The sequence below is a fragment of the Rhinoraja longicauda genome, chromosome 4 (assembly GCF_053455715.1).
Source record: "Rhinoraja longicauda isolate Sanriku21f chromosome 4, sRhiLon1.1, whole genome shotgun sequence".
In the NCBI taxonomy this organism is placed as follows: Eukaryota; Metazoa; Chordata; class Chondrichthyes; order Rajiformes; family Arhynchobatidae; genus Rhinoraja; species Rhinoraja longicauda.
Genome location: NC_135956.1, coordinates 55,824,140 through 55,837,576, shown reverse-complemented (window position 1 = coordinate 55,837,576; position 13,437 = coordinate 55,824,140). Strand labels below are relative to the sequence as shown.

At 40.8% G+C, this 13,437-nt stretch overlaps 1 protein-coding gene across 1 annotated transcript in view; it reads left to right on the top strand.

Annotated features, from left to right (window-relative positions):
• Window positions 1-737: 737 nt before the first annotated feature.
• Window positions 738-13,437, top strand: part of LOC144592771 (arf-GAP with SH3 domain, ANK repeat and PH domain-containing protein 1-like) — a 161,833-nt gene continuing 149,133 nt past the window's right edge. Inside the window, exon 1 of the mRNA XM_078397758.1 lies at window positions 738-850. Within this exon, the coding sequence (XP_078253884.1) occupies window positions 792-850 (59 nt within the window). The 5' untranslated portion in view covers window positions 738-791. The remainder of the gene's footprint in view (window positions 851-13,437) is intronic.

Below are 13,437 nucleotides of genomic sequence, written 5' to 3'. Positions count from 1 at the left end.
CCGCTCACACGGTGGATTTTCCTTCCGTTTCTGATTCCCAATTTTCCACCGAGCACAAGAAACGGATATGGACACAAATCACAATTCTCTTCTCTCCCGAGCTGGCTTCGGTTCAACAATACTTTTGTAACAGTCGATTTCACTCAGACGGACTAAGCGGTCGAACCCGAAGACGAAAATGATATAATGGCAGATAATCTCGTAAACAGACTTTGGTCAATTTTGGAAGAAAATCAGTTTCAATCTTGGTAGGTTGCTGAAAACGATAGGCGTGGTCTGGGAAACTGCAGCATACACTAAGTCTTTTTTTTAATTGTCCTAAATAATGTTTATCAAAAAGTGATCCGTAAATATGGTATGTTTTGTTATTTTTTTCTTTCTCAAGTTACACCTTGAACTCTTAAAATTTCGACTGTGTAGACTTCTAAACAGCTATCGACATCGAAATAGTTTTTTGAAAGTATTTGCTGGAACTCGAAACTTTATAATGAAAATAATTTCGACCAACCTATAAATCTTCAGCAGCTTGCTTACTTTCTCATTCGATTTTAGAGCGTTTGTTTCCATAGATTTTAAGAACTCTAACCTATAGACAAACTTTGTTTATGTGGCTGTGAGATCTGGATTGCGTTGTTCCCGTTTCTCCCAATCGTTTTATTAAATGGGCAACGAGCCCCTGTGAAGCTAAATTGCGATAAAAGTAAGCTGCAGTTTACATCTTCACTTCGATATTGCAGAAGCCAACATTGCTGCTTCCATTCACGTAGGTGGTATTCGTTGTGAAACAAACCATGAGGTCTTCAACTTCCAGATTATCAACGTTCTCCTCCAGGGATTCCTTATGGAACCGGTAAGCTAAGGGTTAATCACACAAGCGTTTTTCCTGACAACACGCGTGTGTTATCATTGTTTATCCGTGAACGTTTTCGAAAAGTTGTTCTTGAGGGGGTTTTTTTACCCCCCTTTGGGCCAATCCCCTGTTAGGCAGGACCCAAGGAATATCCGTATGGAGGACGAGAGAAAGGGGCTCAGTGGGTGCTTGAGGAAGTTGTCTGCCGATGGTCAAAGTGGCTCGAAAGTTGCCGGGAAGTTGACATTTTCTTGGACGTTCCTGAAGCTAGTTGACCAAAGACATCCAAATCAGAAATGTTTTAATTTGAGCACTGGCGGTGGCCGCGACACCTCTGGTAAAAATAACACCATGCATATATTATAATGCTAGGGTTGTAATTCCGTCAGTACTCTTTTTAAAGTTAATTTTGTTTCTCTGATGCACCATTGAATTTTTGAAAATATATTATGGATTGACTGGATTTTTGCTAACCTCCCCCGTACTCAAAACACACATACATTTCTCCTGAATTTCTGAAAAATAATGAGCTGCTGGAAGAAAAAGCGCGAAAAAGCAATGCAGCTTTAAGTACGTTTGAAAAACTAAACCAGATAAATCTTGTAGCGAGGTTGAAAGCGCACAAGAAAACTCTAACCTCCCACGGTGCCCTTATCGTATGCAAGCTGGTGAAATGTTTATGTTAAAATGTTATTCTGGGTCAATTTGTCTCAGTCAGCTATTTAATTTGTGTGCTTGGTGTTATTCTTCCCTAGAGTGTACTTGTGAGGTCACATTCCACAAAGCTCCGAATTTAAAAGGAGAGTTTCGTTTACCATTTTTGCACAGCAGATTTTACTCGAGTTAAACAATGCTAAAATAAACGTGCATTATTTTCGGTTGGAGCAGTCGAACTATTGTTACAAATGCCTAAGTGTACAGGAATTAAAAACTGAAAGGTTGGCGTTGACTACTTTTAATTCGTGGAAAGTTTTTCTCTTTAGAACAAAATGATGATGTGGCACAATAAGCATATATATTCACCCTTGAATTGCGTCCATCCTTAGTTGATTGCTATTGTTCCTGGTTTTAAATCCGGAAGGTGGCGCAATAGCCGCAACTAAATTGTGTGTGTGAATGTGTGAGAGGGGGCGATAACACCAGAGAATGGGAGTTTGCACGTTGCTTTTACCTGCATGTAACAGTTAAAAAATTTAAAACACAGGTATTTTGCAGTTGTCAAGTAAAGAACGTTTGTACATAGCCACAGAATTTCAGTGAGCTTTTTGCACTGCGATTCCTCCCACGCAATTACCTAACGAGGTTAAGCGACCTCTCGTACGAACATGGCCCTTTTGTGCAAAGAACAAGCGCCAGACTCCCTCACCAATCAGGTTGGAGAAATCTTAATAAGCCTTGCCGAGTCTGAACCAGGAAGTGTCAGGTAGAATATTTCATGCAATATCAAATTAGATGTAGAAAGGAAGAGATAAAGAGACTTTAAAAAAATACTAAAAAGGCAAACATAGAGGCCATTTGGTCCTTCAAGCCAGCACCATCATTCATTATGAACATGGCTGATCATCCACAATCAGTAACCAGTGCCTGCCTTCTCCCTATATCCCTTGATTCCACTAGCCCCAAGAGCTCTATCAAACTCTCTTTTAAATTCATCCAGTGAATTGGCCTCCACTGCCTTCTGTGGCAGAGAATTCCACAAATTCACAACTCTGGGTGAAAAAGTTTCTTCTCACCTCAGTTTTAAATGGCCTCCCCTTTATTCTTAGACTGTGGCACCTGGTTCTGGACTCCCCCAAAATTGGGGACATTTTTCCTGCATCTAGCTTGTCCAGTCCTTTTATAATTTTATACATCTCTATAAGATCCTCTCTCATCCTTCTAAACTCCAGTGAATACAAGCCCAGTCTTTCCCATCTTTCCTCATATGACAGTCCCGCCATCCCAGGGATTAACCTCGTGAACCTACTCTGCATTGCCTCAATAGCAAGGATGTCCTTCCTCAAATTAGGAGACCAAAACTGCACACAATACTCCAGATGTGATCTCACCAGGGCCCTATACAACTGCAGAAGGACCTCTTTGTGCCTCTCCTCAAATCCTCTCGTTATGAAGGCCAACATGCCATTAGCTTTCTTCACTGCCTGCTGTACCTTCACGTTTACTTTCAGTGACTGCTGCACAAGGACACCCAGGTCTCGTTGCACTTCCCCTTTACCTAATCTGACACCATTGAGATAGTAATCTGCCTCCTGGTTTTTGCCGCCAAAGTGGATAATCTCACATTTATCTACATTATACTGCATCTGCCATGCATCTGCCCACTCACTCAACCTGTCCAAGGCACCCTGCAACCTCCTAACATCCTCTTCACAGTTCACACTACCATCCAGCTTTGTGTCATCTGCAAACTTGCAAGTGTCACGTCTAATTCCATCATCCAAATCATTAATATATATTGTAAATAGTTGCGGTCCCAGCAACGAGCCCTGCGGCACTCCACTTGCCACTGCCTGCCATTCTGAAAAGGACCCGTTTATTCCTACTCTTTGTGTCCTGTCTACCAACCAATTCTCTATCCATGTCAATACCCTACCCCCAATACCACGTGCTCTAGTTTTACTCACCAACTCCCGTGTGGGACCTTATCAAAGGCTTTCTGAAAGTCTAGATACACTACATCCACTGGCTCCCCTTCATCCATTTTACTTGTCACATCCTCAAAAAATTCCAGAAGATTAGTCAAAGCAGGATTTCCCCTTCATAAATCTATGCTGACTTGGACCAATCCTTTTACTGTTATCCCAATGTGCCGTTATTACCTCTTTAATAATTGACCAGCATCTTCCCCACCACCAATGTCAGGCTAACTGGTCTATAATTCCCCGTTTTCTCTCTTGCTCCTTTCTTGAAAAAGTGGGATACCATTAGCTACCCTCCAATCCACAGGAACTGATCCTGAATCTATTGAACATTGGAAATGATCACCAATGCATCCACAATTTCTAAAGCCATCTCCTTGAGCACCCTGGGATGCAGACCATCAGGCCCTGGGGATTTATCAACCTTCAGTCTCATCAGCCTACGCAATACTATTTCTCACCGAATGCAAATTTCTTTCAGTTCCTCTGTCTCCCTAGATCCTCTGTCCTTTAGTACATCTGGGAGATTGTTTGCGTCTTCCTTAGTGAAGATTCATCCGAAGTACCTGTTCAACTCTTCTGCCATTTCCTTGTTACCCACAATAATTTCACCCATTTCTGCCTTCAAGGGACCCACATTTGTCTTTACTAATCCTTTTCTCTTAACATACCTAAATAAGCTTTTACTGTCCTTCTTTATATTCTTGGCCAGCTTCCCCTTGTACTTCATCTTTTCAGCCCATATTGCCCTTTTTGTTACCTTTTGTTGTCCTTTCAAAGTTGCCCAATCCTCTGGCTTCCCACTACTCTGCTATGTTATACATCTTTTCTTTTAGTTTTATTCCATCCCTAACTTCCTTTGCCTCTTACTCCCCTTAGAATCTTTCTTCCTCTTTGGAATGAAATGATCCTGCATCTTCTGGATTATGCCCAGAAATTCCTGCCATTGCTGTTCCACCGTCATTCCGGCTAGGATTCATTTCCAGTCTACCTTGTCCAGCTCCTTTCTCATGCCTTCATAGTCCCCTTTATTTAACTGCAACACGCACACTTCTGATTTAACCTTCTCCCTCTCAAATTGCAGATTAAAATTAATCATATTATGGTCACTACCTCCAAGCGGTTCCTTTAACTTGAGTTCCCTTATTAAATTTGGTTCATTGAACAACAATAAATCCAGAGTTGCCTTCTCTCTGTTAGGCTCCAGCACAAGCTGCTCTAAGAATCCAAATCGGAGGCATTCTACAAACTCCCTTTTTTTGGGGTCCAGAACCAACCTGATTTTCCAGTCTACCCATAACCACAGTGGCTTTACCTTTGTTACATGCCAGTTTTAACTGCTGCTGCAACTTAAATCCTATATCTGGGCTACTGTTTGGGGGCCTGTAGAAAACTCCCATTAGTGTCTTCTTAACTTTACAATTCCTCAATTGTATCCACAGTGACTCTACATCGTTAGTCCCTATGTCACCCCTTGCAAGGGACTGAATTTCATCCCTCACCAACAGAGCTACCCACCTCCTCTGCCCACCTGCCTATCCTTTTAATAGGACATAAAACCCTGAATATTCAGTTCCCAGTTCCGATCCTCCTGCAGCCACGTCTCTGTAATCCCCACAATGTCATATCTACCAATCTCTAACTGAGCTTCAAGCTCATGTACTTTACGTCTTATACTTTGCGTATTTATATAATACTTTTAATCCAGTACTCATCTCACCTTCCACATCGATTCCTATTACATTTGGCCATACTCTCCTATCCCTTCGTGAGCTTTCTGTCCTGTTAATTCTGGGGTGTTTCTTAACTTTTCCTATACTCTCTTTCCCTTTAACTCCATCCTTGTCTATCCCATTTGACACACCACCCCCACTATTTAGTTTAAACCCACCCGTGTAACAGTGGCAAACCTGCCTGCCAGAATGCTGCCTGTTGAGGTGCAACCCGTCCCTTTTGTACAATTCACCCTTACTCCAAAACAGATCCCAGTGGTCTAAGAATCTAAATCCCTGCCCCCTGCACCAGCTCCTCAGCCACACATTCAGATCCCCTATCTGACTGTTCCTGCCCTCACCAGCACGAGGAACTGGAAGCAAACCAGAGATAACCACCCTGGAGTTCCTGCTTTTCAGCCCCCTTCCGAGCACTCTAAAGTCACGCTGCAGAATATCTTTCCTCTACTTCCCGACAACGTTTGTGCCGTCATGCACTGAATGAGATATAAATTGTTAGTATATTGCAAATATTATTTGGATGAAAATGTGCAAGTCATGATTAGTAAGTGTACAGATGACATTAAAGTAGGTCGTATGGTCGATAGTGAAGATGGTTATTAAAAATCAGAGCAAGATTTTGATCAGGTGGGCTCAGCAATTGCCAATAAAGGTTTTGCATTTTGGAAAGTCAAACCAGGGAGGATCTACACAGTGAATGGCGGGGCCCTGGGAAGGATTATAGAGCAGAGAATTCTGTGAGTACCCTGAAAGTCACTTCATGGGTAGATTGGTGACAAATAAGGCTTTTGCTACACTGGCCTTCATCAGTGTCTCTACTTGTAAGATTGAGGAGATTTGGTATGCCACCGAATACTTGGTGATCTTTTAGAGGTGTACAAAATCATGAGAGAAGTAGATCGGGTAAATGTACAGAGTCTTTTGCCCAGAGATGGGGAATTGAGAACCAGAGGACACAGGTTTATGTTGAGAGGGGGGAGGTGCCGGAGAAGAAGGTAGTTGAGGCAGGCACTATCGCAACATTTAAGAAACAGTTAGACAGGTACATAAATGGGATAGGTTTAGAGGGAGATGGGCCAAATGCAGACAGGTGGGACTAGTGTAGATGGGGCATGTTAGTCGGCATGGGCAAGTTGGGCTGAATGGCCTGTTTCCATGCTGTATGATTCCATGACTATATTGAACCTTTACAAGTGTACAGTGGAGATTATACTGACAGTTTGTATCACAGTTTGGTTCCATATTCATATGCCCAGGATTAAAGGAGGCTGTAGAAAGTGGATGCTATTGGCTGGTCCATCATGGATACTGTCCTACCATCAAAGCGGGCGCTGCCTCAAAAGGCAGCTCATATCACCAAGGACCCACACCACCCTGGCCATACTCTCATCTCACTACTACTATTGAGAAAAAGGTACAGGAGCCTGAAAACTATGACCTCCAGGTTAAAGAACAATTTCTTCCCACCAACCATGAATACTGCACAGCACTAACTACAGGCTTATCTCAGAAACTATAATCTATTATGAACTTTGGTTTGGTTGTACTATGATCTTTGACTTTGCACTATTATGATCTGGTTACCAAATATTACCGGTTATTAATTGCTCATATCAGTGACTATTGCATATTTATTTGTGTGGTATGGGCATTAATGGGCCAGGAGAGCTACAACAAGTAAGAATTACATTGTTCCAATGCCAGGACATACAATAGACAATAGGTGCAGGAGTAGGCAATTCAGCCCTTCGAGCCAGCACCGCCATTCAATGCGATCATGGCTGATCACTCTCAATCAGTACCCCGTTCCTGCCTTCTCCCCATACCCCCTCACTCCGCTATCCTTAAGAGCTCTATCCAGCTCTCTCTTGAAAGCATCCAACGAACTGGCCTCCACTGCCTTCTGAGGCAGAGAATTCCACACCTTCACCACTCTCTGACTGAAAAAGTTCTTCCTCATCTCCGTTCTAAATGGCCTACACCTTATTCTTAAACTGTGGCCCCTTGTTCTGGACTCCCCCAACATTGGGAACATGTTTCCTGCCTCTAATGTGTCCAATCCCCTAATTATCTTATATGTTTCAATAAGATCCCCCCTCATCCTTCTAAATTCCAGTGTATACAAGCCCAATCGCTCCAGCCTTTCAACATACGACAGTCCCGCCATTACGGGAATTAACCTAGTGAACCTACGCTGCACGCCCTCCATAGCAAGAATATCCTTCCTCAAATTTGGAGACCAAAACTGCACACAGTACTCCAGGTGCGGTCTCACCAGGGCCCGATACAACTGTAGAAGGACCTCTTTGCACCTATACTCAACTCCTCTTGTTACGAAGGCCAACATTCCATTGGCTTTCTTCACTGCCTGCTGTACCTGCATGCTTCCTTTCATTGACTGATGCACTAGGACACCCAGATCTCGTTGAACTCCCCCTCCTCCGAACTTGACACCATTCAGATAATAATCTGCCTTTCTATTCTTACTTCCAAAGTGAATAACCTCACACTTATCTACATTAAACTGCATCTGCCATGTATCCGCCCACTCACACAACCTGTCCAAGTCACCCTGCAGCCTTATTGCATCTTCCTCACAATTCACACTACCCCCCAGCTTAGTATCATCTGCAAATTTGCTAATGGTACTTTTAATCCCTTCGTCTAAGTCATTAATGTATATCGTAAATAGCTGGGGTCCCAGCACCGAACCTTGCGGTACCCCACTGGTCACTGCCTGCCATTCCGAAAGGGACCCATTTATCCCCACTCTTTGCTTTCTGTCTGTCAACCAATTTTCTATCCATGTCAGTACCCTACCCCCAATACCATGTGCCCTAATTTTGCCCACTAATCTCCTATGTGGGACCTTGTCGAAGGCTTTCTGAAAGTCGAGGTACACCACATCCACTGACTCTCCCCTGTCAATTTTCCTAGTTACATCCTCAAAAAATTCCAGTAGATTTGTCAAGCATGATTTCCCCTTCGTAAATCCATGCTGACTCGGAATGATCCCGTTACTGCTATCCAAATGCTCAGCAATTTTGTCTTTTATAATTGACTCCAGCATCTTCCACACCACTGATGTCAGACTAACTGGTCTATAGTTACCTGTTTTCTCTCTCCCTCCTTTCTTAAAAAGTGGGATAACATTTGCTATCCTCCAATCCACAGGAACTGATCCTGAATCTATAGAACATTGAAAAATGATCTCCAATGCTTCCACTATTTCTAGAGCCACCTCCTTAAGTACCCTGGGATGCAGACCATCAGGCCCTGGGGATTTATCAGCCTTCAGTCCCATCAGTCTACCCAAAACCATTTCCTGCCTAATGTGGATTTCCTTCAGTTCCTCCATCACCCTAGGTTCTCCGGCCCCTAGAACATTTGGGAGATTGTGTGTATCTTCCTCAGTGAAGACAGATCCAAAGTAACGGTTTAACTCGTCTGCCATTTCTTTGTTCCCCATAATAAATTCCCCTGCTTCTGTCTTCAAGGGACCCACATTTGCCTTGACTATTTTTTTCCTCTTCATGTACCTAAAAAAACTTTTGCTATCCTCCTTTATATTATTGGCTAGTTTACCCTCGTACCTCATCTTTTCTCCCCGTATTGCCTTTTTAGTTAACTTTTGTTGCTCTTTAAAAGAGTCCCAATCCTCTGTCTTCCCACTCTTCTTTGCTACGTTATACTTCCTCTCCTTAATTTTTATGCTGTCCCTGACTTCCCTTGTCAGCCACAGGTGTCTCTTACTCCCCTTAGAGTCTTTCCACCTCTTTGGAATAAATTGATCCTGCAACCTCTGCATTATTCCCAGGAATACCTGCCATTGCTGTTCTACCGTCTTCCCTGCTAGGGCCTCCTTCCAGTCAATTTTGGCCAGCTCCTGCCTCATGCCTCTGTAATCCCCTTTGCTATACTGTAATACCGACACTTCCGATTTTCCCTTCTGCCTTTCCATTTGCAGAGTAAAACTTATCATGTTGTGATCACTGCCTCCTAATGGCTCTTTTACCTCTAGTCCCCTTATCAGATCAGGATCATTAAATGTTCAGATTTAAATACAATAAAGCAGAATAGAACTGCAAAAACTCTCTTTCCTTTACGACAATTAAACACTCTTGACTCTTTTGTGGTTAAATGGGCAACATAAAATTTTGCAGCATTTGAACGAGAAGGGCATCTTCATTTATAACCTATTTATACATTAACCAAGCATGTGAAGAATGCTGTGGTTATGGCCAATGATAGTTCATTCATTATTTTTTCTCTACAGAATAAGGCTCAACAGAGTATGAGAGAGAAAAAAATAGAGAAATTGTATGTGGAAGGAAAGAGAGTTTTTGCAGTTCTATTCTGCTTTATTGTATTTAAATCTGAACATTTAAAGTAATTAGAGTAAAGATGGACCAACATATGTTGTAAAAATGAGACCAATAATTATAATTGTCATTATTTGTGCACAAATATAGTTTAGTTTAGAGATACAGTACAGAAACAGGCCCTTCGGCGCACCAACCAGCGAACCCTGTACACTAACACTACACTAACACTATCCTGCACACGCCACTGTATGTTTCTTTTTTTTTTCCTAATCAGATGTGCAGCACTTTGGTCAACGTGGGTTGTTTTTAAATGTGCTATACAAATAAAATTGACTTGACTTGACTTGACTAGGGACAATTTACAATTTTGCCAAGCCAATCAACCTACAAATCTGTACGTCTTTGGAGTGTGGGAGTAAACCAGAGTTCCTGGAGGAAACCCACGGAGGTCACAAGGAGAATGTACATACTCAGTATGGACTGCCCGGAATCAGGATCAAACCCAGTCTCTGACGCTACAAGGCAGCAACTCTACCGTTGTGCCACCGTGTCACCCCCTGGGCCACTGTGCCGATGTGTACTTTGACAATTGTGGCTTTGGACAGATATAGATATAGATATCTGAAGGCTGCTGTTTAAGTTAGCTTAGTGAAAATGACACTGATTCATCATTAAAATATATTTAATAATGTGAATTTGCTAGTTTTGTGGAATAGATACAAACTAAATGCCACTGAATGATAGATTTTGTCAGTTCCGATACCTTTAAAAAAAATATGATCAGAATAATGATTGTGAATTGACCTCACTGGCACTGAAAATTAATTATTAGCCAGTAACAATGGTGAAGGGGAACTACATCATTAAATGCAAGGTACTACAATTTGTTAAACAACATGCACAATACTGCTAATAGCTTTGTGAAAATGACATCTCACACCGTACTTCCCTGTGTGTCTCATGAAAAGGTTGCAGTATTTGTGCAATCTTTGCCTATAAAATTCACCACAGACTTGAAATGATCAGTTTAAGTGTCCTTGACATGATGGTTGTTAATGACTGGAATCACGTTTGTGCCCCAGATAATGAACAAATAGAACAGTGGAGCCTTAATCCTTTGGGTTTTAATTGTTGAGGATTTTAACAATCTGATTTTTTTTCCTTACTAGCTTTCTTGCTCGTTGTTAATTAAAACTATTACATTCTCTCTTTATCTATTCAAAATGTTGCCAACATATTCTTCCACATTAATTTACAGTTGCTTCTCAGCCCACGCGCTGTTAATTTCACAATTCTTCAATTTAATTGCTTGAGGAAAAGCAGAGGAGTGTCAGAGTAGGCTATGCTGGCAATGAATTTATTTCACCAGAAGAATGAAATAACAGTTGATTTGTGGCCTGAATTCTTGTACATGCCTTTTGGTGAATATGCAATAATAGCTTTAGTTTCAATTGTAGATTTATGACCAAGAATTGACCTGGCATCAGTTGGCATCCAAAAAGAGAATTCCAAACTTCCATCAGCTTTTATATGTTGAAGAGTTTCTTGACTTCATCCCTGAAACCTCCACCTTTCATTTTTAGACCAAGCCTCTTGTCCTCAACATGCAAAGAATGGAAATTACTTTTCTTCTACTTGTACTATTGGTTCCCTTAATAGCTTGAAAACGACCAAATTCACTCTCAGCCTTTACATTTCCAGGGAATATAATCTAATTTATGTAATCTTGTCAAGCATCTAATCCTTTTGAGTCCAGGCATGGTTTCAGTAAATTTGTATTGTTCCCCCTTCAAGAACACTTCCTTCCAAAGATATAATGCCCAGAATTGTTCAAAGCACTCTTGGTTTGATCTAATCAGAACTTTAGTAATATACTAGGCCAAGTGAACTTGTTGGGCCTAAACCTCTCCTCCATCATCCAACCTCTCCTCCCCCACTCCTCCCGCCCCTTTCCCCCCATCACTTCCCTCTCTCCCCACCACTCGACCCTCCCCCTCCCTCCCCATCTCCTCCCCCCCTTCCCCTCCCCTGACTGAAGCCTAAAGCATTTTTAGTCCCATCTCCAGCTCCTCTCAGTGGGAAAAATGTGAATAACTTAAAAAATGTGAATAACCATAAAATGTAAATAACTTCAAATATATAACACCGATTTCAATGAAACTTCTTCCATTAGCACTAAAGGGACAACGGTGAGTAAGGTGGGCCTAAAATTGTCACGCTATCGTGTACCGTTTTGGCTGTAGTTCAGGAACAAACAAACGAGAGTTTTAGTATATAGATTTTCTACCTTGTTATGTTCTTGACCTAATGTTTTTCCTTTAGTTTTACATTAATGTGTCTGACCACAAAACTGTAAATGAAAATCTAAGTCTCCTTAGTTACTATTACTCACTCCCATCCCCATCAATGACCACCATCCTGCTGTTTACAACTTTTCAACATTTAGCAATTTCACTTTGGCTCCAAATTGGATGACCTCATCAATGCATACGCTGAATCTATTTGCTGCAGTTTTCCCCATTAGCTGAGACTAGTGGCACCTATATTTTAGTCATCAGCATCCTTGGATGTATGTCCTTGTATTTCAGTCATGAATAAATATCAGTAAATATCAGTAAGTAGATGAAGACCCAGCACCAATTCTAATAATACCAACCTCCCTCCCCCCCATTTGAATTTCTGCTACTTCAGTCAATTCTTCAACAAAAAAAAATCAGTTTTTACATCTTTATAAATCCTTGCAAACTCACTCTGCTCAGCTGAAAAATGTTAGTGTTCAGTTAATCTATCCTCAATTATAAACTTAGGCTATTTCCTGACAACTATTTCCATGATAAATAATAGTTGCTTATTCATTCATACACCAGGTGTTTTAGTCTTCCTCACTTTGCTGTTAACAATTTACCTTTAAAGTACTTAGAAATCTGTTTATGCAAGGGCAACTCTAACCAACAGCAGATGTTATTATATACTTATTGTAGAAAATTACAATGTCTTTGTTTAATGATTTAATAAATGTTAAATCATTACAATATGAACCATAGGTAAAAAAGTTATTTAGCATTTTTTAAAGAAGCCTGTAAAATATTTCCACTTGATGAATTATATTTCATATTATTAATGGTTAACTCAATGCATAAATCCAAACTATTTTCCTGACGAAAATCAGAGGGGTGTGATGCAAAGACTTGCTTTTTACAAAATATGCTGAATGCTCCTCAAATCGAAATGTTAATGCTTTTTGATCTGTTAATGGGCAATAAGAAATTGTACTAAATACCTACGAACTAAGCACAAATATGATTTTTATTGCATTTACTCGCAATACATCCCAAAGTTTGAGGATAGATAACAAAATTACATATAATGGAGGCCAAATGTCAGATTGGATTACCAATTGATTGCCTGCTTTTAAAATTTTCATCGGGTTGTTATTCAAGAATCCTGGGTACATGGCTCTATTTGTGTGTAAACCTCTACTTTATAGTGTTGCTTGATTATTTAGTAATGGAAAGAGAACCATGAACGTCAGATGACTTATCCCTTCCCAAAATAGGGAACAAAATGCAAGACTGTACAGTTATTCCAGCTGTGATTGGTTAACAGGTCAAACAAGATAACTATATTATTGTGCCTTTAAAGCTCAATTTCACCCTATCTAGGCACTTATCAATGGCATTTCCAGGGAAGGTCTTTTTTTTTTGTTGAAGATTCATAACAAATCCTTAAATATTTGAGTGCATTTCCATGAGTAATTGTTGGCTACCTCGTTTGATTTAATGATAGTATGACTACCATTTCACTTCATCCAATTAACTTTCAATATGCACAATTAAATCACCTTACCTTGTGAATATTTAGATTGACCAAAATCATGCCAACCATATGAG